This window comes from Corvus brachyrhynchos, unplaced genomic scaffold (genome assembly GCF_000691975.1).
Source record: "Corvus brachyrhynchos isolate BGI_N302 unplaced genomic scaffold, ASM69197v1 scaffold716, whole genome shotgun sequence".
NCBI lineage: Eukaryota > Metazoa > Chordata > Aves > Passeriformes > Corvidae > Corvus > Corvus brachyrhynchos.
This window is the reverse complement of record NW_008238433.1, coordinates 28298-55798: the sequence shown is the minus strand read 5'-3', so window position 1 is coordinate 55798 and position 27501 is coordinate 28298. Positions and strand designations below refer to the sequence as shown.

At 39.8% G+C, this 27501-nt stretch overlaps 1 protein-coding gene across 1 annotated transcript in view; it reads right to left on the bottom strand.

The window, feature by feature from the left end:
• Positions 1-1877: 1877 nt before the first annotated feature.
• FAM189A2 (family with sequence similarity 189 member A2) overlaps positions 1878-27501 on the bottom strand; it is a 34084-nt gene continuing 8460 nt past the window's right edge. The window contains exons 3-12 of the mRNA XM_017736444.1: positions 26306-26362; positions 17003-17113; positions 15446-15574; positions 14550-14657; positions 14313-14431; positions 10641-10770; positions 9983-10055; positions 5715-5864; positions 3690-3976; positions 1878-2575 (exon numbers count right to left, since the gene is read on the bottom strand). Of these exons, the coding sequence (XP_017591933.1) occupies positions 2372-2575; positions 3690-3976; positions 5715-5864; positions 9983-10055; positions 10641-10770; positions 14313-14431; positions 14550-14657; positions 15446-15574; positions 17003-17113; positions 26306-26362 (1368 nt within the window). The 3' untranslated portion in view covers positions 1878-2371. The remainder of the gene's footprint in view (positions 2576-3689; positions 3977-5714; positions 5865-9982; positions 10056-10640; positions 10771-14312; positions 14432-14549; positions 14658-15445; positions 15575-17002; positions 17114-26305; positions 26363-27501) is intronic.

Genomic DNA, 27501 nt, shown 5'->3' with positions numbered 1-27501 from the left:
AGATTTGCAACAATAAACTACAAAACAAAAATACCTCAGACAAGGCTGCGAATTTGCTCATACTGACCTAGAGGCTGACTTGCCAATGCTGAATACATAATTGGAAGGTGTCTGAAGTTCTTTTTTGCAACTTAGTCTGGAGTAATTCTGTGTTTCTGCAGGTGTGAAGCAATGCTGTTGACTTTATTTTTAAAAGAGCATTCTTTTCAGACAATACATGACACTAGTGCTCCTAAACAAAGCTAATCAAAGTGGTATCCCAGTTTTTACTATGTGAAATGCCACTATGATTGTGACAGAAGTACTATTTCATTGACTGAATAACTTTAAATAGGATTTTTTCATAAATGGGGCTTTGATGAAAATTCTTCACTTAGAGTAATTTCTGAAATCACTGTTTTCCTTCAAATGTCATCAGCATGGTTTATTATTAAAGACCTAATACCATTTGAATAAATAAAAAGTAGAATTGTAATACATCTGTCCTTAGAATTAATCCTGGAACTGCCTGTGCTAACGTTAAAAAGATTCGTATGAGAGATTATGAAGAATATGGTTGTATTTCAAAGTCAACCAAAAAAAAGTTATCAAGGGAGTGTTTCTTCTGGTGAGGCTTCATAGGATTTTCTGTGCCTCATAGGTTGTCATGAGTACTTTGAAACTACAGAAATGACATACTAAATATACACCACAGCTGATTCAGAAGCCATTTAGTGGCTCTTCTTAACATGAAGTACAAACACCGTCAACATGAGAGAATGAAGTATTTCACCTTATTTGCTTAAATGATAGACTGAAGAAATCATTAAGTCCCTGGAAAAGGGTGCAGCAGACAGGCTGAGCTTGTTTTCTGTGTTTCCCTGTGTGCCACCCTCCATCCTCCTGTTTCTTCTTACCATTAGCTGTACGTACCAATTTCTGTGTTACAAACTTTTCTGTATTTCAGTGGATAAACATAAGCCTTTACTTTAGCAGCACAGGTAATTTCACAGATTTGCTGTATTCACAGGGGACATGTTTCTTGCCCTCACCTTCAGGGTTTTAATAGTTAGGATCCACACAGAGGACAAGCAGAAACCGCGTGCCCCCGCCCCCCCCGCACAGTTCCAGCACTCTGTAGTGCCTTGCAGGCTGAAGAAGTGATGCTGGTGACCTGTGGGGCCTGGCAGTGTCAGTGACAGGGCTGGGACTGTAATTTAAATAAATGTTCAGTACAGAAGCATATAGAGTAATCCTGACCTAAAATCATGGTATGTGAAGAGTCCATGTGATCCATGTCCCTGTTACCTGAGGAGGAGCAGGCCTATGCTGTGCTGCTTTGTGCTGCTTCTACATCTGTACCTACAGGGATGTCCCTTAGCCACAGGATAAATTTAGATGGTTGATTATAAGAAAGGAGCCTGCAGGCAGCCCCAGTGGTACTCAAAATGGCAAATACCACCCAGCAGTACCTGTGTGTCCGTGCCTTTGTCTAGAACTGCAGCAGTAAGGTCCCATGTGAACATCCCTTTTGTTTGACGGTAGAAGTGATGAATAGAGTTGTTTTCTAAGAAAATTTTTAATTAGTTCAAATTACCTAAATGGGGTAAAATGGATGGGATCTGCATAAGTTGTTGTGCCCTGCTTGATGCTGCACAATCTGGGGTTCCCAGCGTCTGAAGGAACATAGAATTAGCTATACTAGCTTCTTTCTTCATAGCACCTGTTCTAATAAACAGCATTTTGAATGGGACTATACCATGCCTTTCTTCCTGGGATGGTAACAAGCCAGCACCTCCTGTTGCAAAACACATGTGCTTTTGGGTTTGAATGTTGTTCTATCATTAAGACAAAAATAATGTTCTGCCATTAAGTGAGAAATTCACTGAGCCAAAAGAGCACTTCTTCAAGACAGTTTTTATTTTTAGTACAGTTTGCACAACAGCCTTCTTTTATAAAGAATAATTTTAGAATCCTGTACACCATTTTTTTACTAAATTACTTATCTGAAGGTCTGCACTTTACGACAGATTTTAATTTAAATCAAAGTACCAAAAATTTGCGAAGTTCTTCAATACTTCTTTTCACAGCTTCTTCCCCAGTGATGATGTATCATACCCCACAGGTACACGTTACCAAACTTCATGGAGATGCAGGACAACATGTATCACAAGCAGATGAGTTGCAACTGAGAGCCCTAAAAGGTCAATCTTGCAATCTGCTAAATAGTTTTTTAGAATGATCATCCCCTTTGGGAGTCTATGCATGACAGTATTAAAAAAGAAAGTGATTATTGACAAACCCATCCACCCACTTGCCAGAGATTATTTTCCTCTGCAGTATGTATATGTCTGACAGAGGTCCTCTGCTGAGGAATAACCAAAAAGCCAGCTCAAAGTACAGTTTCCCTGACAACACCAATAAGACTGTGAGGCCGTTCATGTTCTGCTCTTTGGCTTCTCTCTGCCAACTGTTCTCCCTCTGTGGTGAAAGTACTCAGATCACCACAGCTCTCCAGGTACAGCAATCCAGGATGCAGTCTGAAAGGTAACACATGGACTCTCAGTGACATGGCTTGCTGGGCAGGTGCCATCACCTTTAAAAAGAAAAAAAAAATAGTTTAAATCAGTTTTGTTTTCAGGCTCTTCCATTAAAATAGTTTTTTACCCAACTAGGAAGAAGCTAGTTGTAGTGCTGTCTGTTATGTTTAAAGAATAATTTTAAAAGCTATGAAAACCCTAGAATTTGCCAAGGAGGCATGGAAAAAGCAGTCCTAGTTGGGAAAAGGAATGGGGTAATTTTTTGTTTTGTTGTTGTTTGTGGGGTTTTTGGTTGGTTGGTTTGGTTTTCCCCCTCAAAGCTGCACAAGAATTCTCTCAGTCCAGCCTATGGCATATCTGGTATTGTTTAGAAGAAACCTAAATGTTGCTTCCTTGCAGAAGCCACTGAACTGTAAGAATGTTCAGGCCTGTGTGATAAATTAAATTCTCATAAGGAATCTTTTTTCCTCCCGTTTCTGTCAAATTTGTCAAGGCTTTTGTTGCCTGAAGGCTATGGTGGGAAATCCCACTTTATTCACAGCGCCTAATGACACTGACGCGTTTTGCATGAGAACCCAAATCAAAACCAGTTGTCATAGCACATCACTTGTGCTATGCATGAATCAATTCATCTATACAAATGGTCTGTAAGTTACCAAGACATTTGTCTGATGAAGTCTGCAGTGTCTGAAACTTCTGGATATTCATTCCATTGATGTAAACACGTATTTTCTATTTTCTGCTTTTCTTTAATACTAGGTCTTATTTTTATCCTGGGAGCCAATCACAAAAAAAGTTGCTTCTAGTGGGTTTACATAAAAATTTCCTTGCCAGCCTCCATTCCTTCTGGTTTGTAATAGCAAATGCTTATAACATCTTCTCCCTCTCCCCTGCCAAACTCAGTGTAAAATGCTGTCATGTTATTTACAGTTCATGATTCCTCCACAGAAGACTGACTCAGTTTTTAAATACACATATACTCTGTCTTCTGGCTAATAAAGCAAGAAACGTCACAGCTTCTCACACACTCCCTACATGAAACTAAAGCACTGAAGGAAGCCAATTTGGTCGAAAAACTCTGACACACAGACTGGCAAATGTAAACCTATACTTCCAAACCAGGGGCAGTGGGTTTCCACATCACCTGATAAATACAAGTAATAAATCTACCTGCTCAAGGAAAGTGGCACTGGTGACAGCTTCTGCCATATGTTTCTCATCTGATTTTAAAACAGATTTGATATTTTCCACCAGGTCATGTATGTCTGGGCTCATGCTGCAGGAGGACTGCTCAAGGATCCACGCCACACGCCGTTTAGTGTCCATGTAAGACTTATAGTCTACCAGAGATTGGGGTCTTGCCCTCAAAGCTCTTGCTTTTGAACTCTTACGCAGGGTGACAGCATTCAGTGGATTTAAGTCATTGAGTGTTGCAGTTTCACAGCTGAGCACTGTCCCTGAAGACAAATGAAACAAAGCAAACAATCCACAAGGTTCACAGTATTCTGGAGATTTCACTCCTGATTCAATGAGGATGCAGTGCAGTTTAACCACGTAAAACTACGGTCTGGTATGGTCAGGATGGTATGGAAGGCTCACTATTGGAATTACACAAAATGCCTGTAAAATAGTCATACATAGCTATGGTTGAGTGCATGTCACATGTCAAAGAGTCTGGAGGGACACTTTCCCTGTGGAAAGCTCTTTGTCATTTTGTGTACACTGGTTCCTTTCTCTTGTTTCTGATCTGAAGAGACCTGAAATGTGTGTTGAGTGTTTATGTAAACATAAAGGTAGAGGGCTTTTATGATCTCTTGTAAACTCTTTGTAACTTTTAGTTATTAGCAGTCAAGAGGACAAGTTATAAAATACTGAAAATAACTACCTGTCAAGCTGGAAGCTAGTAATACTACAAAGTGCAAATTCAATGGAAAAAGGAAAACAAACCCATACCAAATATTCAAAATTACCTTGCAAGGACTAAACAAAAGGCAATACAGAATCAATTTCACTGCCTTTCATCCAAATAAAAATTGACTGCCTTTGGTGTAAACAAGTTATCAGATTTTGACCCCATTAAAATGAAAAAAAAACCAAAACTGCACCTATAGATTGTACAAGAAGCACTTTAATGTTGGCTTCATACCAAAAATTGCCAGGAGGAGATGCAAAACTTCCCAGCAAGAAGAGCAACTTCCATTGTTGCAGTAAGTTCTCTTCCTGCAGCACTCATGACTAACTCTCAGATCTACTGCTGAACAGACCTAACCTCACTAACACTGAGCCTACAGCTTCCAAATGCTTCTGACAAGGAGCCTCTCTACAGCAGAAACACTCTGCTTTCACAGCTGTGAATAGGCTCTGTGTCATGTAACTATTGCTTCAGCAGCAGATTCTCTGGGCTGCTGTGGTGGAAGTTGATAAGAGGAGAAGAGAAAGCATATGATACAGCAGGGCCATGAAAACATTCCACAAAAACAGCAAGTGTAATCCACATAGGCATGCTCCCAGTATCCAGAGTAAATGGCTATTACTAACATGCCCCATTGGCACTTACATTTTGAGTGCTAGAATGTATCAGCAGCTACTGTGGGAATTCCAGTATCCTCTAGTGAAAACTTCAAGACCCCTGAGTGGTGCGTGTTTCAAGACAGCCAGCAGTACCACGGACTCTGTAGTCACAGTAGCAGTTTTCCCACAGCAACAGAATTAGATCACTAACACCAAAGCAGTTTCATCAACTCTCCACTATGGGTTGTATTGAGTTTTTGGGTTTGGTTTTTTTTTTTTGATGGTATGAGAATTGAGAAAAGGGGAGCAAATTTATAGGCTAATACCAAATCCCCAAGCCAATTTTGCTTTAAATGTCTCACATTGACAACTGCACTTGTAAGATCTTAGATGTCAATGCATTGAGAAATCCTGTGTGCTCTCCCTCCACATTTTCCACCACCCCTCCCTCCTACCCAGGCCTGGCTACAGACCCTGTTCCTAGATGTGAAAACATGAAGAGCAGCAAGACTAAGGAGTTAGGTGGAGAAGGCCTGGCAAAGCAAAAACTACTGTAATGTAGGTACTCTGTTGGGAGACAGCAGCTGATTTCTGCAGGTACTAGGTTCAAGGTACCAAACTTCTGAAGAGTGTTCTTTTAAAGAGCCATTACACAGTCACTGACTTCTGAGAAAAGGGAGTCACCTTGAGGCAGCTGGCAGTGCAGAAGCACAGGGTCACTTTTAGATCGTTTCCGCAAGGGATTGAAGGCTCTGCTGTTCATTCCTGCAGGCACACAGCTGGCATTTGAAGGGGAAAGACTCACTCTGCTGGAAGGCTCCTGAGTTTCTTCAGCTGGATAGTCAGGAACAGAAAAGTAAAAGTAGTCAAAATAAAGCAAATCTGTAGAAGCTGTTATTAGACGCTGATTTTTTTCTCCATCCCACCTGCAAATCTGTAATGACTGGACACAAAAGTCTAGAGGTGCACATATGTGCGCATAGACCCACATATACTGAACAAAAACCTGTACAGCCTTATGCAACTGGAGTAGCAAAAGACTACAGTCTAGTTCAGCCTAGAACAAAAATCACCTATAACTACTTGGTCAGAGAGAAGAGAGCTAAGCTTTACTGGAGAAAAACTAAATCTCACAGAGCCTCAAATCTTCCTCTTATAAGCAGCTGTACCAAGATATGACAGCATACGGCCAGAGACGTTGGTCACCTTTTGCAATTAGGTAGCTCGTAAATCAGTCACCAGTCCCTAAAAAGGAGTTAAAATCTTTACTTAAGTATTTTCCTGGATTCTTGTGATATGTTATATCCTTCCCACTCCTCCTTTTCCTAAGAGTGAAATTATATGCTGCAATTTAATGAACAGGACAGGACGAAGCTCCATACATTTCTCAGGAGGCTTGGTTCTGTACCTCCATCTGATGGCACCTGGCATATTACAGAAAACAATTTTCTGGCTCATGCAGGAGTTAAAAAATTTGTAGTGGATTGCCCCTGCCTGGATGGCAGGCACCCACCACAGCCATTCTATCACTCCCCTCTGCAACTGGACAGGGGAGAAAAAATACAATGAAAGGCTCATGACTTGAAATATGGACAGGGAGAGATCACTCATCAATTACCATCACGGGCAAAACAGACTCAGCTCAGGGATATTAGCTGAATTTATCAAAAAACAAGCAGGATAATGAGAAGTAAAACAAATCTTAAAAACGCCTTCCCCGAACCCTCCCCTGGGCTGTATCTGCTGCCCTGCAGCGGTGCAGGAATGTGGGTTATGGTCAGTTCATGACACGTTGTTTCTGCTGCTGCTCAGTGAGGGGGTCCTTCCTCTGCTCCAGCATGGGGTTCCTCCCACAGGAGACAGTTCTCCAGGAATTTTTCCAGTGTCAGTCCATTCCACAGGCAACAGTTCTACCTAAAATGCTGCACACACTCGGTGTGTTACTTTGGAGAAGTTGTTTGTTTGGTACTTTTAAAAAATTCTGAACAGATTAATGAACTGATTTCATGATCTTATGATAATTCTTAATAATGTTAATGTTTCAGATCTCATTTTTCTTAATAATGTCAGTGTTTCAGAGACATAATTGTCTTAAGGTGGTGTGTACTGGAAATGCATACACCTAGTTTGTGATGATACAGAGCATCTACTAAGCATTTCCTGCCACCAGCAAAAGGTTGTGATGCCATGATGAGTTTTTGCCTTTTTTATATACCTTTTATATACCCTTTTATATAGCTTTTATGTATCCCCAGTGCTTTCAGCATGCATACTTGTAATTCCTTAAGCCTGATAACTTAGGGTAGTCCTAAGATTCCATTAAGCCAGGAGACCAAACATCCTGGAGGCCTGGCAGTTGGAGGCCAGAAAGTCCTACGCTATCCTGAGAAACCAAGGTCTTCCCTAGAACACATCCTGTAAACTAAGATAGGCCCATCCAGGGGAGAATTCCTCAGGATGGGGAGATATCACGCTATTCATTTAAGCTTCTCATTGGGGAATCTTTGATAGATATGCTAATTTGCAAGGCCTATATATTGTATATGTGATCTATCGTGTGTGCATTTCGGTGTGCATTTCGGCGCATTCCACCTGGACAAAGTGCAGGTGCACCTTAAGGATCCTTAAATAAATACTGAGGTAAAAACCCCTTTTCCCTTAAACCATGTTTGGTTCTTAATTTTAAGACCAGGGAAAGGCAACAGTTGCATGCCTGCCTACCTCAGTCAGCAGGGAAAGTCCCATTCTGCTTGACAGGAGTGATTATGAAGTCAGTAAAACAATTTTAGCTGGCATAAAGAATCTTAGAGCTCCTCCTGCAGCCAGCAGTCAGGATTCCCCTGGCTCTGCTGGCAGAGTAGTGTGCAGCTTTAACTTCTGTTGGGAGCTATCCTCAGTTGATCAGCCCTGATGATGCCAAGGGAATCACAGCATCACATACAAATGCCCTGGCATGACAGCCTGCCAGCAAAAACCGAAAGTTCAAGTTTTATTTATAGACTGCTACACTGCGCCAGCTGAGACAGCCCATAGACTACCTCTACCACAATTCCAGCTAAGTCCCCATTTTGTATTTCCCTCCTGCTGTGTGCCCAGCAGGCAGCTCAGTCCCTCACAGTCACCCACTCTTCCCCAGTGACATGGGGAGGAGAATTGGAAGGACAAATCTGGCAGAATTAGTGGGCTTGAGATAAGGACAGCCAGAGGTGGGGAGAAAAAAAACCAGCAAACTCAAAGGAAAACAAGCAATCATCCACCACTAGCTGACTGGTGCCCAGGCAGTCCCTGAACAATGACAATGCTGAAGAACTCCCCCCAGGTCCCAAATCCAAACCAGCAGAACAGGCTGCTATGAAGAAAATTAACTCCATTCCAGCCAGATGCAGTACATCTCCTCAGATTTAAATAAAGGAAGAGGTACTACTTAGTGTATTTCTTTTTCTTAAATTTTAGGGAGCCTTTTATCTAGAAGAAGCAGCATTAATTTTTTTTTTAAGAGGCTCACCTTCTTTTTTTATCCAAATTTAACAGGCAGACTAATAATTAAGCATCTCTTTACAGACCTCTTTATTAAAAAAAATACTGGACAAACCAGTTAAAATGATGGAGAGGAGGGTACAGTTTGCCATACATGCTCAGGTAGGTCTAATTCTTGCAAAGGAAGTTTTTAAATACAGATGCCTCAAACAATGTCTCATCAGAGCCTTTTTTAAAACAAAATAAAACTAAACAGAAGAGAGACTTTCCTGACTGTCCTTCACTGCAGGTGCATTTTCTATGCTATTTCTTTCTTGTTTCCCTTTCTCATAACTTTAAGCAAGTCACACCACGTACCCTTGTTTGATAACCTAGTCTTGTTTGAGCTCAAGAAGCTCAGAGAAAGCAACAGGATTTTTACCAGTAAGAAAGCTTTGACAAAGAAATCCAGAGGAGCTGTAGCTGGTGTCTGGTTATCACACCTGGTAAGACACCAGAAGCATCCAAGTGCTTGTTTTCAGAGGTTTCAGGCAGACTGTCAGAGTTTAAGGGGACTTTGACAGAGCTGACATTTGGCTAAAGTCTGATTTTACACAAACTCTTTTTTCCTCTGACTCCACATAATAGGAACAATTTCAACTGATGCAGTTCAAATCAAAGTTTTTTTCTAGTTTGATAAGTAGGTTGGGAAAAGACAGGCCACAATCAAATAAAATTTTTATAAAATAAAAATAAATAAATAATAAATAAATAATTAATTCCAGGCTTTTCCCTGGCCCGAGCCTTCTCTGTCTTCTGGTGTGAAGATTGTACACGAGACAATCTTGCCACAACGGTCAAGTTCAAACAAAAATTGGAACACACTTTCATGGGCTGTACTGGAAAAGCTGGAAGCTAATAAAGCACACATTGCAACAAACATAAGGCAAAAAACAACTTGGAACCATAGGTATGGTTTTCTAAAACAGGGCAGATCAAATCTTGATGTGGTGTCTAAGAGTAATTTAGCTATCTCCTGTACCAGGATGCAGAAATTATTAAGCAATTCCTCCAGTCCAAGCTGGATAATGGAGTAATTCCCAGTTTAGCTCCACACAGTATAGCATTATTCTATCCTTTTCCTGGTTTTACAGCAGCAAAATGTTAACAGGCACCAACACATACACTAAACAAGTGGAAGCACTGGAGCTGGACATCTTCTCTTGCAAAATATGGATATAGTGTCAAAAACTAATTGTAGGTTACTAAAAAGGAAATATATGTTTCTTTTTGTATCGTATGTGACAACAACTTTTTATGCTTGTAAACATTTTCAATACTAATCCTTGTTCCCACTGCCCAAAACAATCATGATTCTGTGTCTCTGGCTTGCAGTATGGTGTCTGTCTTTCAAAGAACTAATAATGCTGCTGCTACATTAAGTTGTGTGTGTTGGATAGAACATTCTAGAACAAACTTTAAAATGTACTTTTTACCTTGAGAGGACTGCCTGTCAGTTACTTCCCCTGAATCAACATCTTCCATGCCATTTATTTGAGGTGCGCCTCCCTGGAATAAAATGCAAAAGTTGAAAAATCACAAGTCACCATCTTTCTCTGGAATTTCCCTAAGAACTGCAACATCCACCTTAGAAATTGAACACTTTTTTTTAACTGCACAGAGACTGTGTGATATGAGTTTAATTCCACGGCAAAATCATGGCCAGTGAATGTCTAATATTAATGTTCATCATCCAAATCAGTCAATTTTATCCTACCCAGTGTTTTCTGGGAAAAAGTACCCATCTTTTGAAAACACCAGTAAAAAGGGATGGCCAGTGATGGCAAAACCTTGACCTAGTCCCCCATGGGAGGAGTGCAGGTACATAAGTGAAGTAAAGCAAGGAGGTCTTTTAGAATAACCAGGAACAGGTGTACTCCACATTGCTCTTTGCTCCTTCTCTCATGCCTGGGCAGTTTTCCAACTGGAGAAAACTTTTCAGTTCTAGAGGTAAGTGATTAATTAAACTCTTCAGCGAAATTTACATTTGTAATCAAATGTATCCTCCTGACTTACACTTACCATGCTTCAGTGCAACCTTTCCCTTACAGTAGAAAAAAACCAAATCAGACTTTAAACTCCAATGGCCCCTACCTGCTCAGAGCTGTTTGAGCTCCATGCAGTTTCATAAGGTGGAGGTGGGTCCAGACGGCAGAACACTTCAACCCCTTTGATTCGTGTTCCATAAATATAGGGCAGTGAAATCATGTCAGAGACAAGTGTGCTGCAATAAATAACACGGAGCAAATCTGTCAGTAAGGCTTTCCAGCTGCAGAAAAAACACCTTCTGCTACCAAACTCCACTGGCTTTTCTGTGCCAGTTCAGATGTTGGGATCTAAGTCACAGATAATGGACTCGCCAAGGTCTGCAAGACATTGTCTCGGAAGATGGCAGGGAACTGCTCCTTAGGATGTGCCTCTCCAGTGTGTTCCCCAGAGTTCAAACATCTTTGGGCAGTACTGGGCCTAGGAACCCATTTCAGTTTTACTTCAGAGATTCAGTTTTGTTACAAAAGATTAAAATACAGGTTGTCATTCAAAATGTGACAGCCTAGCTCTGAGTTCTGTGAACCACTGAGTTCTTAATTATAACCTAAATTCAAGATACTTCTGATCTGATGTTTTATATTCAGATACAGCTGCACAGAAAAAGCCAGATTCAAAGTAAAGGCTGTTTTTGTGATGATGCAGAAATATTACGGTTGATTGATTCACAAAGGCTTGCATGAGGCAAATGCACCTCATGGCTGACCTTACTCCTCAGTTTCCAAGGAGCTCTCTGAAACACAGCAGAAATCCCAAAGACCTTTTGCTGCAACATCCTTCTCTTAGGAGATAGCTCTGAGAAGGAAGAAAACAGAACAATTCCTTGAGAAACCTTAATTTTGATAAACATATATTTACATTACTCCAGGAACACTGTAACAAAGTGTGGTGGTCAACAGCAGAACTGGCAAGAAGACCTTGCCCACACAATCCTCAGAGAAGTCTGTGACTCAAAACATCTCAATTCTGCTCTGGTTTGTTTGGGGTCTTTTTAACATTTTAGTTGCTGATTTGGTGCTGAGGCAGGAACCTCAAGCAACACACAGAAACCCACATTTTGCTCTCTGGACTTCAGTCAGGTTTACGGATATCACTAGTGGATGCAAGGCAAGTCCTCCCTCCCAGAATTTAGGGCTTCTCTGGACACTGGCTGCAGGGAACAAAGATGACTGTGAAAATTTTTTTCTCGCAAGCTCAGAGGAAAGGGTAGAATGATGGAAATACCTATGGAAGACTGCTTTCACAGACAGGAAAAGAATAAAACTTTCAAAATGAGAACCTGGAAGCCCTCTAATGAAAGGCTCCTGTGAAGGCAATGGAGGTAATGCATGGAGAAATCTGAGGAAAGGAAAGCAGGTATTTTGATAGCTGGTCATTGTCTTTTTTAGCCTTAAAAATGGGGAAAATAGAACACATTAAATTAGTTTTTAACTACCATCTATTTCACCTGTTCCAAAAGGCTTCAGAATAATTTTGGAGTACAATGGAGACAGATGCTCCATTGACGTTACTTCTTCACATTTTCCTAGTATGTTCACGCTGAACTTACATTCAACATAAGCCACAAAATTACACACATTTTGAATCTTAGTTTTGTTTTTAAACATGCCTGATCTGGCCTATCCAGTTCAGTCACACCTTGATAATTAATGCTATGTCCAACAATTACGTTAAAACTTATTACAGAACATGCAACTAGAAGAGCATTCCCTTGAGTCCCTTAATTACAAAAGTCATTTCCAGGATGTACCCAAACAATACTTTAAACTGAACAGAGGTATATTTCTAGGCCCTAGGCAATCGGTTTGCTGCCCTACATGCATCACCTCCTCCCTTAAATGCATGTGTCTGTGACAATTCCACAGAATCACAGAATATCCTGAGTTGGAAGGGACCCACAAGGAACAAAGTCCAACTCCTGGCAAACTTCGCATTTTGTTTTTCACCTGGAAACTCAGCTCTAACTGTTTATGTTGTGCCAGCCCTGAAAAATAATGTAATTGCTATTTTTTAACGTATGAAATAAGAAGAGCAGAGGTAGGAATTGACCAGACATTGTAGTGCTAGTTTGGGTTTTGCCTGCCATTAAATAAGACAAATGTAAAGGTTTCCTACAAGTAGAAGAGCAAACCAATTGGCTTTGATAGCTGGGCCTCTGACTTTTCAATTTAAAGAGTGGCAGAAAATGCCTACCCACTCCAAACATGTCCTTGGAACCAGTTTTGATGACTGTGGTGTTTCCCTTTTCAGGGCATGTATCTGTCTTGGAGTTTGCAGATGGGGGCTCACCTCCCTGGATGTGGTTCCGGTCACACCCCCCTGCACACAAAGCTTGGGATGCAGGGACCACCGAGCTCAGCACAGAAAGCCAGGGCACAGGTGCTACACAGAGCTCAGGACACAGTCTGGGAGGAAGAAGTGTGGGGAGGCTGACTGAGAAATGGACACATCCCATCTCAGCCACTCTGCAGGATCCAGCCTGGGCTGAGTCATAATTACTCATCTTCCAAAAACAGAAATTACGCCTGTCTGTTGCTTTAACTTCTGCACTGCTGTACAACTACCCAGAACACCCTGAAACAAGTAGCCTGACTTCAGAAATATGTCATCTTCACTTAAATGTTACTATCAACAAGTTTAGGTATCTACTCAATTTTAGACCACAGCCTTAAATACTGTTCAGCAGCTCCTCCTGTGCTTAATAAAAAAAAAAAAGAAGAAAGAAAAAAAGAAGAAATACTGCTGCTGGGGAAGAGATAACCATCTAGAATGACATGCTAAACAAAGAACAACTGGTCCATCTTAAAGCAGGGGAACTCTGAAAAGCAAGTTTCAATAAATAATTATTTTTCCAAAGAGATCATTACACATTCCATCCTGTTCTCATCAGCAGATTGAACCAAGACTGATATAGGAGGCTTTTAGTAATATTTTGAATTCAACTACAGTCTCTGGTGTTTCAGAGGACCTGTTCATTGTAAAGCCTATTGTTGCGCCATGTTATCATTTTCTAGGCAATCCCAGGATCTGTAATTACCTCTGCCAGGAACACAGAGTCTTCAAAACCATGCATGCTATTCCTGATGAGACAGTGAAATAAACTAAACAGTCCTGTACACAGCAAAAAGGAGGAATTTTAAACAAGAGTCACACAGTCTGCTTGAGCATTGTAATACTTTATGTATAAATATTGTATGTTCAGAACAGAATAATGCAGCCCCACCTGAGTCATAAAGCCAACCTGCAAGTTACTTTGAAGAGCATATAGCCACCTGTAGGGTAAGGGATTACTTGGCCAAGCAGTGCAGTCAAAACATACCCTTCAGTCAGCCCTAGCAGCCCAAAAGGGAGAAGGGGAATGACTCTGGCAGGAAGGTCCATGGGGGAACACCACTCACGGTCTCTGGCTGTGTCTGGCTTCTCATTGCTGCCCAGAACTGCTCCTGACAGCATCGTGTAAGTTTTCAGCTGTGTCAAGCAGCAGTATTTCTCTTACCTAGAAATGGTTCCTACAGAATCTAAACCCAAACCCACAAAACTTTACCCGTTACCCACACTGTATTTATGCTGTCTTCAAACAAATGTGCTTTTCCTTCTTTTTTCTTTTTCAATCCCCCTAAAATCACAAACCTTTTTCATCAGAGAAAATAGTCTTAAAAAAAAAGATTAGGCAGTGTTTTGAAAGACACTAAAAGAAAGGAAGAGAGTGCACAGTTTTACCTGTTACTTGTTTGTGGCGTACAAGAATTAAGAGTTGCAAAATAGGAGGGAGGTGGGACAGGTGGGACAAAATCATCAGGATCCAAAATGTGATCTTGGTCTTCAATCTGAGATTCGTCCTAATCAAACAAAACTTCTGTTAAAACCCTTCTGACCTACAAATACTGCTGAACTGTGTAATCTATTAATACTGTTTCCAACACTCTTTATGGCAGGCAATGCCTTGTGCTCACTTACTATGCAGGATCTTCTTGATGCAAGTATCTGTAAGTAATGCAGGGCAGCCGCTAAGAAGCAGACTGTGGCAGTGACAGCATTCAGGACACTAAGAGCTAAAAGAACTTTCTGAAGAACATGAAGATTATTAAAATTAAAAAATTAAATAATGGTATCTGTAAATGTAAAAACAGTAATAATAATAATAAATAATAATAATAATAATAGTAACAAAATAAACAAAACTAAAACAAATAGAGAAAACACAGGGATGACCATGGCAATTACTTCTAAGAAATGTATGGGATGAAGTCTTCAGCACAATCTCCAAGACGAGTAATTTGCAAAAGCTCATTTTACACTATTTATTGTCCTGACAGAGAGATCCAGAAGGGTTTAATACAGCTCAGATGTGATTTATCCATCTATTCATCCAAGAATTATAACCTTCCTCATAACTTTTCTGTGGGAAATCCAGATTCAACATGATCACCATTAAAGAAATGTCAAAGTTCTTTTATATTTGAAGATGGTGCTGGTTGGGTGTTTTATTTTAGCAGTTTGTAAGCCAAGAAGGGCTGAGAAGTGCAAAAGTCCAATGAAGGCGTCAAATCATTAGCTAAAATTTACATCATATTTACCCCTGTAATCTTGTCTGGATTCAACTGCAGTTTTGGTTGCACTAAGCACAAAAAAGGGGCAAGAACTGCTTATTGGCTCAGCAGTGCACTGGTCAAAACCCAGACATGAAAAAAACTCCCCACATGTTACAGAACCATGAAGAGCTTCTGACTAGTGTGGAAGACCAGAAAAACAACAGAATTTTCCCCAGTAAACATGGCAATCACTTCAGCTCTGCACTGCTGCACGAGCACCAACACTATAAAAGCAGTGCTACTGCTGTGTGCGCAGGGTACCTTGAGAAGAAGGTGAGCAGCACTGCATGACTTCACATGGTATAGCTTCAATACAGCCTCTACTTCTGTGCATTCAGTGAGATGAAGTTCTTCACAGCAGAAACAAATCTTGTTCTCATCCATATTCATCTTTAAGAAACAAAACTCTACTTTTAATTTGTTTTATGCAGTATTTTCACCTGTATAATACAGAACCTGTGTCCTAAACTAAACCCATGACCACAGAGCAGGAAATACAGAATCATATAATTGAACAGTTTGGTATGCCAATGATTCCTGCATTATAAAGCTGCATTATACACGCTCCTTATTTGAGAGAAAGCATTATGGCTAATGCATTAACACATTTACAATTGTTAGTATATTGTTGTAATCATAGTTGCACTGATTACTAAGCCATTTTATTATCTATGCTCCTTCCAATGCATAGCAGCCTAGAAATTATTTCTCTGCCTGTTGTGTAAACCACTCTATATGAACTGTACACATTTTCTTTGGTTCACGAATATATCTTGCATTCCTGTGGATGGAATGAAACACACAACTATCATTTCAACCCAGTCAAATCGTTAATAGCCATATCTGTACACCACTGTTTGTAACTTCCCCTTTCAAATTAATCTTGTCATCTTAGTTTTCGAAGTAGAAATTCAATGTTTCCATATCTAGAAATAATTGGCGTTTTAGCTGTCAAACTCTAGAGTCACAATGTTGACACTCTTCCACCTACAGAAGCCACCCTACAAAATAATTAATGATTTCAGGAATGTCTTTTTGCTGTACCCTGTACTTCCAACCACAGACAGCTCAGAAACTCCGGCAACATTTGACCACCTCATCTGGGATATCATTATAAATTCTCAGTGTGGCTTTGGTATAGTGATACTGGGTGAATCTAGATTGCCAAAGGTTTATAATCTCAGACTCTCACTGCAGTACACCCACTGGCATGCCAAGGAACCAACAATAGCTTTCCTGAAGAAATAAATGAATGAAAATAGATATTCAAAGATCTTTTCATTAACCCACAAAGTTCTTCAAGCTTTTACACACAAGTAATCATCACCAAGTGACCCTGTATTGTATCCTTAAATTTCAATTACTCCACATTTTCCAGTTCATAAATAGTGATTCTTCTATTTCTCATGACAGCCACTTGAGAAAAATCTTTGCATTCTGCCCTGTCTTGTACAGATTGCTTCTTCCTCAAGTAGAAGTGTTCTGAAAAGCTAGAATGATTTGATCTACCTTATTTTTTTCCTCACATCTTCTGCTGTAAGGTATCAACACAAATGGTCCTCACCAAGTGAGGCAAAAGAGGAAGAACGATCCCATCCACAGATTACAACAGACTGAACATTTTGTAGGTAGCTCACCATTACCCGCCATTGCTCAGGCTTTTTCCAACAGTTTATATTTGTTACATTACTACAAAAATCCTTTATGCTAGTTCTTAAATTACTTGCAACTCTGCATCAGGATACTTTGTGATCTCAGCACAGCAAGCTAATATGCCATAATGAGAAGAAATCAATGTAAATCAGTATGTGTGCTCACCAAATCGCATCTGGGTACCCCGGACACAAATTGAATGCCTTGACATCCTAGTATTAATCCAGTCAAGTTCAGCAGAACACAGATTATAGACAGCAGAATAAACAGGTTAACCTGGAACAGCAAAACAAAGTTAACTGTAGTAGGCACAGGAACCCAACCCAAGGAACTCATGACAATGCAAATCCCACTCACAAACTGGGAATGCTGGGAATGACACTCGGCTTCTTTTTCAAAACTGCCCATGACTTCAGTGCCCCAAGGTGTCTTAACCTATTCCCAAAAACCTTTGTCTTCTCTCTCTTTATTCTGAACTAGTTATGCAGAAATAAAATATATGCAACTATTGAAAATGTCAGTAACAATAGATCAAGCAACTAAAGGCTCTTCTGGAGTGCAAAGTATGATCTGCAAGTCACCCAACTTCCACTGTGTGCCATACTCTTCCACCGGGTTTAGCTCTCAACACACTCAGAACAGTAAAGAAACCTGAAGAGGAAGAAACATCTTAAGCCAACATTCACTCTGCACAGGATTTCCAGAATTACTTTGCAGCACAAATAAATAAAAAATATTTGTCCCAGTACAGTGAGGACGAAAACACTTAAGAGAGTTTAGCTATATGATAATATTTCCTCCTGGCTACTAAAACCAAAATATTTGTAAATCAGATAATACTTTCAGATTTATAAGTCACCTGAAATCGAGCAATGACAAGAGTAACAAAATACCTGAAAAAAGGACAAGCAGAAGCAGTAGATAAAATTATGTCTTGCTTTGACCTATGCCCTTACAATCTGCATACACAACATTGGATATGGATTTTGAACATATGAAAGGACTACCCCTGTCTCTGTTCATACAGGCAAAAATATTCTTTACTTCAGGAGAAAATGCTATGGGTAAGACTACTACTTCAGAGAAAAATAAAAATAAGATTCCTCCTTTAAGCATTCAATCCTACAAAGCAAGTACCTGATTCTTAATGTCCTAAAGAATCTTCGTTAATAACAATCTGCTCACTCATATTTCTTTGTATCAAAATGGTTCGAATTACAAAAGCAGGACATAACAAAAAAACAGAGGAAGAGAAGGACACTATGAGGGACATGAATCCAGCTTTACAGGAGATCTAGCAACAAGGACTTCCTAAACATGTGAAGAATAACACCATGGCCTTCCAAATAAATTTAGCCGATGTACCATGGTTAGCTGCCTGGAATCTGAACCAGAAATAGGTAACAGCTGTTGCACAAATTATGTTCCCATTTTCTGAGGTTCAGGGAAATAATCACCCAGGAATGGACAAGAGCCAAAGTGCATTACTCTGCAAGCTAAATTCCTCATTACAACATTACTACTCATTACTAGTTTGACCATAACATTATTCCATAAGGTAGATTTTAACCCCAAAAACCCCAATAATTGAAGTAGTTATTACTAAATCTCCAAAGAGGACTGGGACATCTTTGTGTTAGACATACTAAGAACAAAATAATTTATTAATTATTAGAAGAAGAGTATTTTTTCCTAGCTTTGTACTAATACAAAACCACAGATAAGACGGTCTTAGTTCTAGAAAGCACTCTGAGCGTCATTTGTTTTTCCATACAAACACCGGATCTCATGATTTTTTTAAAATTAACTCCCTGCTCAGCACATAAATGAATCAAACCCATTTCTTACGCTTTTATCTAAAAAGTTACTCTTTTTATCAAAAGTTACTCTTTTGACAAAAACTACTTTGAGAAAAAGAAAATTGGTACACATGGGTATTGCGTATAAAGAAAACTTTTTAAGTGGGTTCAACACAGGGCACTGACAATTAGAAATTAACCAGTTTTGCAATTGAAATAGAAGCTGTTTCAACATAAGACATCTTTATAGCACAAATCTCATTAAATTATATTACGAAAAACAAGAGGTGTATCTGTCCTTTTTCAACTGATGAACAAATGGAGAAAAGAAGTTACGTGGCCAAAGTAAAGAAAGATTAAAAAGAAAAAAAGCAGCAAATTCACATTTAAGTTGTCTCCTTTGGTACAGAAGCTGCAACAGAAATTCTGCCTGCATACAGCTATAAAAAAGTTACAGTTAAAATACAGACCTTCAATTCAAAATTTGAAAAACAACAAAAAAATTACAAATATTTTTCTTAAAAATGACAGAAATCAAAGAACAAAGAGGAAGAGAAGGAACATTATTGTAAATATGCAAAACAAGTATAATAATTTCTGCATTTATGTTCTAATAAATTCTACTATGAGTAATTATAATCTTGATCTGATTTTTATTATATGTATAGCGTATTTTTGACTGAATAATCCAATATTCAGAAAATCCTGCCAAATGAGCAGAAGATAAGAATAATTCCTCTACATACAATCTAAAACACTACCATGATCTGAACCATAACCACAAAATTCTCTACCACATATCTGACAATGGAAAATACATTGTACTTGACTGTCAAGAGAAAAAATCCTTTTTCTTTCTGCTCCATCACTGGTCAGCATCTTTACACAATCACTGAGATTGGAAGGGACCTCTTGAGACCATCCAAATCCAATCTCCTGCTCAAGCAGGTGGCACAACAAGGGGGTTGGAACCATAACATCCCTTCCAACCCAGACCATTCTATGATTTTATGACCTATAGCAAGCTGTTGAATATAATATTCAGTTGGTTTTGACTGTCTCTACAGGCAACCTACACCAGTTTTTGGCCATCATAACAGTAAAGAAGTCATCCTTCATGTTCAGATGGAATTTCCTATTTTCTCAATTGTGCTAACAGCCTCTTGTCCTGCCAGTGAGCGCTACGGAGAAAGGTCCAGCTCCCTATTGTTCGTTCCCTCCCATCAGCTATTTACAGAGATGCAGGAGATTCCCATTGAGCCTTCTCTTCTCCAGGCTGAGCAACCACAGATTTCACATCTCTCCAGGTGTGGGAAGGATCACATCCCTTGACCTGTTGCCAAGTCTCTGCCTAATCCAGCCCAGGACACCACTTTGCAACAAAGAGCACTTTGCTGTCTCATGGACCATTTGTTGTCCACCAGGATCCCCAGGTTTTTTTCTGCAGAGCTGCTTTCCACCAAACTGTTCCCTATTGTGTACTAGGGGAACTTCCCTATACAGGCAGGACTCTGCATTCCCCACGGTTGAACTTCAGGAGATTCAGTGCATTTCTTCAGCCTGTCCTGGTCCTTCTGAACGGCAATATTTAGAGTAACAGCCATTCCTCCCAGTTTTGCACCGCCTGTGAACTTGCTGAGAGTGCACTCAGATCTACTGTGCGGAGCATTCACTTCAGTAGTACTGGCCCCAGTTTCCACCCTTTGGGCTCAACACTGCTGACTGGCCCTCAGCTGGCTCGGCTTTTGCCACTGATCACAACCCTCTTAGCTCAGCCATTCAGCCACTCACTGTCCAATCAAACATGTATTCTGTCAGCTTATTTTGTTACAAATACTCTCCTGCAGATGCAAATTTAAACATCAACAGTCAATTAAACAGGGGTTACACCTTATCCCAGTGACAGAAGATCCTACCCAGAGGAGAGACGTACTTCACAACTTAGAAAAAAACAGAGAAAAGCAAACATGGTATTTTAAAAGCCTAAACAGAGGTAACAGGTCTTAACTGCAGTTATAAAAATGGAAACAACTCAAATTATGGCTTTAGCTTGGCTCACGGCTTCATCTTCAGAGCACTAGATACACATGGACTGTGAACAGCTGCAGAAAGCCGTGAAGAATCTTCATATGAATTAAACTACACAAAAGCAAAGTGTATTCTATTAATTTGCTAATGTCTTACATGTATGATCTCTTCCAGGTAAAAAAGTATCATCATGCCCTCTGAGGACTCCAAGGAAGAATAAATTTGCATAGTAAAGCTCTGGCACTATCTTTCATTCTGCAAGGGGAAGCTGCTTGTTGTGCTGCTGCTGCTGTCACTGAAGTGAGCATCTAATGTCAGAGAGGAACTGCCTTCACTTGAATATGCACACACAGGACTGATGCCCAAGCAGGCACTTAAAGGAAAGAAGAAACAGTTGTTTCACAATCATCAACTCTTATATCCGTTCACAGCCTACATACATACTTTATAAATATCCTGTAGAAAAAAGTAAGTCAGTTTATTAAGTGTCCCTATGCACAGCAGCAGTGTGAAAATTAAAACTCACGGGACCTTACTAGATTTTTGGCAGTTGTGAGAGCTTTTTATTGTACCATATGGAGACCCACAATACAACTGTCAACAAAGGAAGGCCCCACAAGAAAAGGCTACTTAATTAATTTAATTTTAAAAGTCACATATTTCAAAAGCAGAATTAAAACACCTCAGGTATGAGAGAAAAGCTTTTGCAGCATAAAAATGGCTATAAGCCTCTAATGGCTTTTCATACTCTCAAACTTAAAAGCATACTTCTATTTGCTTATACTGACTTTAAAACCTTTGTGTAATTACCGCTTCTTGATTAATGCTGGAGTCCTAAATGTGAGCATACAGGTTAACACTGAACTACTTCACTTCCAACATCCAGGGAAAAAAGATACTACTACAGTAATTCTCACAACTTAAATGTCTGCTTATTATAAAATACATGGCTAGGGAGACACTGTTTTTCCGGGTTAGGGACATGATATGCAGCTTCTGTTCAGTGTTTTATACTGTTGCTAGCAGAGCTAAAATTTAAGAATGTCACCAGAACTACGTGTCTTGGTCTATACATTAAATTTTGGCTAAATTCATGAAAATCTGTCAAGGTGCAGATATCATAGCAGCAATCAGCCCTAAGAAATCTTTATTTAAAGTCTTCCAGGACATACTTTTCTTTGCACAAAAAATTTCAATTAAATACAAGGTTTACCACAAATTAATTCTTCAAAAATTTTCAAGGTTACAAATAAAGGCTGAATTTCATAAACTTTTCTGTTTTCAATGTAATATCTGTAAATATTTTTCATAAACCAAAAACATTAACACTTTTAACTTAAAAGTGTTTCAAATAAAATTTTCAAATGCTTATGTTACCACACTGTAAAACATGAGAAGAATCGGACTGAATGACTCATGCTGCACATGCAACTATGACTTTTCTGTCAAACCCCTCAAAGCTTTACATGAAAACAGGTAACATTTATGAACACAAAAGCTGCCATGCTAGCAAACAACAAAAGCATGCAGTGCTTGATGTAGCTGAAAGCCAGAGTTGCATTCAACCAGCCTCTATGTGTTCTGTTGAGTTCTTGATCCCATGCATTTTGCAGGTACCAAACTGCTCCCCAGTTCTTGAAGCTGCAGCAGTTGAACTCTGCACAGTACAACAGGCTGGTGTCTTGTTGGATGCTGGCACTCCTTTCCCTTTCATTCGATCACAGCTAAGTCTCCTTTTAGCAAGGAGAGCACCAGGCAGAGAGATGCTTAACTTGAAGTCTTTGTTTCAGTTGGTGAAAAAAACCCAAAACCAGAAACAAGCACAACCAGAGAATCACTTAAAAAGCACTCTACAGAATTGCAACTAATTAGTACACGACTGAAAGGAAAGGATGCTTCAATAGCTAAGGGCTTCTGCATTCAGCAAAGCATGTACAGCACCTGGCAACTCCTGGGAATGTAACATAAAGTCAGATTAGTCCAGACTGACATACAAGTAAGGACAGAAGCTATTAACAAGCAAGCATGACCTGTCAAAGATGTGAGCTGCCCTCAAAACATACACAATCAAACTAACAATGGAGAACTGATGTACTTTCTGAAAAAATTTAGGTTCCTCCAGTTAAAAATAAGATTTAAAGCTGTGTGAAAGGAAGGAGCTTAGGAGCAGAGAGGAAGGAACCGGGTTCTATGCATGGAAGCCCAGAAAGGTTCAGAGTCAATACCCAAGTAACTTGGAGGGGTAGGTGGTGGTGGTGAGTTTCCCTTTCCCCATTAATACATTTGGGCAGTCCTGAAGAAGAAGTAACATAGGATTATAACACCTCCAAGATCATCAAGTCCAGTGTTAAGCCAGCATTACCTCAAACTAAAATCAGCTTCAAAGCACAAGCATTAAAAACTGACTTCCAAAACTGATTGACAACAGATATTGAGAACAGAAATTCCTCAAACACCTAAAACCAAGGAAGGATTTCAGAATCTGGACTTCTCAGCATCTGTACTGCTCAAGGCTAGGCCTCCCTTGCAAAAATGTCCTTCAAAAGATATGACTGTAGCTTGATTTTGCCTTGCAGTACCCTGTCTCTCAGATGTATTATTTATTTAGTATCATCCCACACTGCTAATGTAGCTGTAAAACAGCGCAGGTGGCAAAATCCAAATGTTGCTCTCCATTTTATTTACTAAAAGGTCTTATCACAGCCATCCCTCTTCATGGCTGTTTTTTCACAGATGGTGCTACTAAAGGTACACTACATCTGTAACCAATGTGTTTCCTTTCCTTCCTCCCCTCCAAGGGGAAAACAAGAGTGGCTGAAACCATCCCAAGCTCCTTTTTCACAGCATTGCAGCCCTGTGCTTTCTGCAAGCATCAGCAGCACCAGAATCTTGCTGTCACAGAAAGAAAAACAACACTCTGGCTGTTTTTCTCCATGACCAAGAAAATCCCAAACACAGATAGTGAGAAACCATCACTGGGAGTGCTAAGGCCTTACATAAGGAGTTAAAAGTGGAGGACAGTCACAACTGAAAAAAGGATATGTTTTAGTTCTGAAGGAGTTTTTTAGTTTTACTTATGAATGTCATAACTGTAAGTCATGACTGTGTAATGATTCTCATTGCTGAGACCTTTAGGAAGCTTGCTTTTACAATTCATGTAATTGTGTATTCTTCATAACTTCCTAGAGAAAATGTTCAAGTTACTAGAGGGTAGACAAAATAGATATTTGCCCAACATAAATATGCTCACAGAAACTAACAATCTGTCCTTGACAGACTGTAGATAGTTTAAGGCATGATTTCCTTACCCTCATGAAGAGTTTAATGTTAATTTTTTTTTTTTTTCACATAGAATAGAATATTTCAGTTGGAAGGGACCCACAACAATCATCTAGTTCAACTGCCTGACCACTTCAGGGCTCATCAAAAATCAAAGCCCAGTGTTAAGTGCATTGTCCAAATGCCTCTTAAACACTGACAGCTTGGGGCATCAACCACCTCTCTATGACCCTGTTCCAGCGTTTGACTGTTCTTTCATCAGAAATGCTTCCCAGTGTCAAGGCTGAGCTAATCTGGCTAGAAAAAATGAAACTTCTATAGAACACACATACAAATAAGAAAAAAACCCCAAACAATTTCACAGAATCACATAATCATAGAATAATTATGGCTGTAAGAGAGCTCAGGAAAACTCCTGTGTGTTCTCCTATTCAAAAGCAGGGTCAGCTATGAAACCATGGCAGGCTGCTCAGGGCTTCAATCAATTTCACATCAGAAACTTTCCCATCTGCCGCACAGTATCCCAGGGCCATCTCCTTCAGCATGTGACCATTCTAAAGATAATTTGATATAAAAGAAAGAATAAGAAGAGTTTGTGCTTTCTATTTTAGTAAAATTAGGAAAGGAAAATAAAATTTATACAAAGGAGAATGTTAAAGAGTGAAAGAGCAACAACAGACAAAAGGAAACAACAGCAACAACATGCTACAGGAACAGCACAGAACACAGGCAATACCAACACAGGAGTACTGCGCAAGCCTTAGGCAGTTTGAGACTGATAGCATGTACACTTATCTGGATAAAAATATGGCCCTTCCAGACTGGGAGTCTCTAACACCAGGCTCCTCTCTATATCCACAAAACTCCTAAAAAATTTGCTTGTGTTAACCAATGCACACCGAGTAATGACAATGCATGTTGGGGGTGCTGTCAACAGCCAGCTGAACACAAGCCAGCAGTGTGCCCAGGTGGCCAAGAAGGCCAGTGGCATCCTGGCCTGTATCAAGAACAGCATGGCCAGCAGGACCTGGGCAGCGATCACGCACCTGTACTGGGCGCTGGGGAGGCCACACCCCAAGTCTGTGTTCAGTTCTGGGCCCTTCACTTTAAAAAGGACGTTGAGGGGCTGGAGCGTGTCCAGCGAAGGGCAACGAGGCTCCTGAAAGAACTGAAGAACATCTCTCATGAGGGACACCTGAGGGAGCTGGGGTTGTTTAGTCTCAAGGAGGCTCGGGGGGGCCCCATTTAGATAACGTCCGTGAGATGGTGCTGGTGTGAGGGGTGGGGCCCGTGTCCGCAACTGTGCCTGCTGTGAGAGGACAAGAGGAAATGGCCTTAAGCTGAGACATGGGAGATTCAGATAAGATATTAGAAAAAGCTTTTTTGCTGTTAGGGTGGTCATGCATTGGAATAGGTTGCCCAGGGAGGTGGTGGAGTCACTATCCCTGAAGGTGTTCAAGAGGCTTCTGGATCTGGCACTGGATGATGTGGTTTAGGGGTTTACGGCAGTTCTGTGTTGACAGTCGGACTTGATGATCTCAAATATCTCTTCCAACCTCGGTGAACCTATGATTCCATCCACAGCTCACACATCTAATCCTTGGTACTCCTCACCGATACCCATGTGGATCGCAAAGAAGTGGTGCATAAAATGAAACAACTGCCTTGGCCTGGAAAAAGTCTTCAGAAATGACAGTAAGGCAAAAAATTCCAAACAAGTAAACAAAAAACCCCAAATCAACCAACGAAACTAAAAAACTCCCTAAACCCACACACAAAAGCAACTCCAAAACTTTTTTCAAATCCCAACTCTGAGACATTAAGAGCCACACAGCTTCAGATTCCACTTACAAGCAGAAACAGCTTACACACCCTGCACATCAATCTACTTCTCTCACAGCAATGCAGTGTCAACTGTATATGAAACTAGCACTGGATCCTACTGTATGGTGTTAAGTTAGCTCTCAAACCCATTGTCAGAAACTAAAACACTACAACTAAGCTAAGATTTAGAACCATCCCCTTCATTTCAGTTCAAGCTGCACTGCCTCAGAGAACTAAATTACTTATTCTAAGCCAGCATTTTCTTATACATACAAAAACATAAAACCTGCTCTTTACATAACATTAACAATTCTTCCAGACACTTCTTGCCCTTACTGGGGACTTCATTCATGCACGAAAGAATATGGCCTTTCATGGTCTTTGACTTCTCTATTAATAATTACAATTCTACCATTTGAAAAGAAAGATTCAACATTACTTTTTTAAAAGAAGAAAGGGGTGATTATTTTTTTACCAATGACTATTAAATTAGGATCATTTTTATATAATTTCCTTACAAACTTTAATCCATACCTACCAAAAGCATCATTGGCCTCTTCCATGTTGTTAGTCCTAAGATTCCACATAAGATTGCCTACAATAGCAAAAAACATAGTGTCACCAAAAAGCAAAAGTTCAAAAAAATGCCATTTACACGGTTTTTATTACTCTTCTGATGAAAGGTACTTTGGAACACTACAGCACTGTTGGGAAGATACAAAGACACACTTTAAAGCAGAGAATACCTGTGCTGATTTGGTTCTTCGCTCCTAAGAACATCCTGTGAAATAACAACCAAATTAAATCTGCTCGTTTCTTATTTTTTCCTCCCAGAAAAAAAGCATGGGGACAAGTAGTATGTCAGCAACTCCAACCTCCATGTTTGCCTTAAATAATTGCTTTCAGCCAATTGAGTACTTGTTCTCTGCAACATGGCTAGGCAAATCTAAAACCTGTCTCTTTCTTCCTCTCCCTCAATCACCACCTCAACACTTCATTAAATTCCTACTTCTTGCTTGCTGACTTCTGACCATTTCAGTGAACCAAAAACCCAGAGCATGAACCCTACCAAAATCAATAAAGGGCACTAGAACTACCTCCCTGAAATTATTTGCTATTTAATCAGATGAATGCCAGCATCAGCATGAGGAAAAAAGTTAAAATAAAAAGCACATCCTTCTGCTACAGCAGTTGTTAGACCAAACTTGCTGAATCACAGAACCGAACCCTATGATTCTCTTTTTACCTTACAGGGCAAAACAATTAAGGAATGATAAAGAATTGCCATAGAACTGAAAACAAACAGCATACCCGAATACCCTCTCACAGAAGAATGGGAACCCTATAAAGACAGGTAAATCAGTTTCTCAGCACGTCCCATAAATCAGCAGATATACTTTTAACTCACAGGACTTTGTGACTAAGCCAGTTGACACCAAGCTCCTACACTAAAAAGAAACAGGAAGACTGGAACAAGCAGGAAGTCATCCACTAGTATTTTTAATAAATCCCTTCTGTAACTTCATTCACTTGACATGATCAATCTAATCTAGCGTAACGTGCATATATGACTTGGCCAAAATACCTACTGATATCATCACTGGTGTTGCAAAACCACATACATAACTGCAGTTTCATAACAAAGTATTTTTTGAATTCTCTGACTACAAAATGGACACACGATTTTATAACAAAGCACATTAATACTGATGTAAGTAGCTTTTTTCTTTCCCT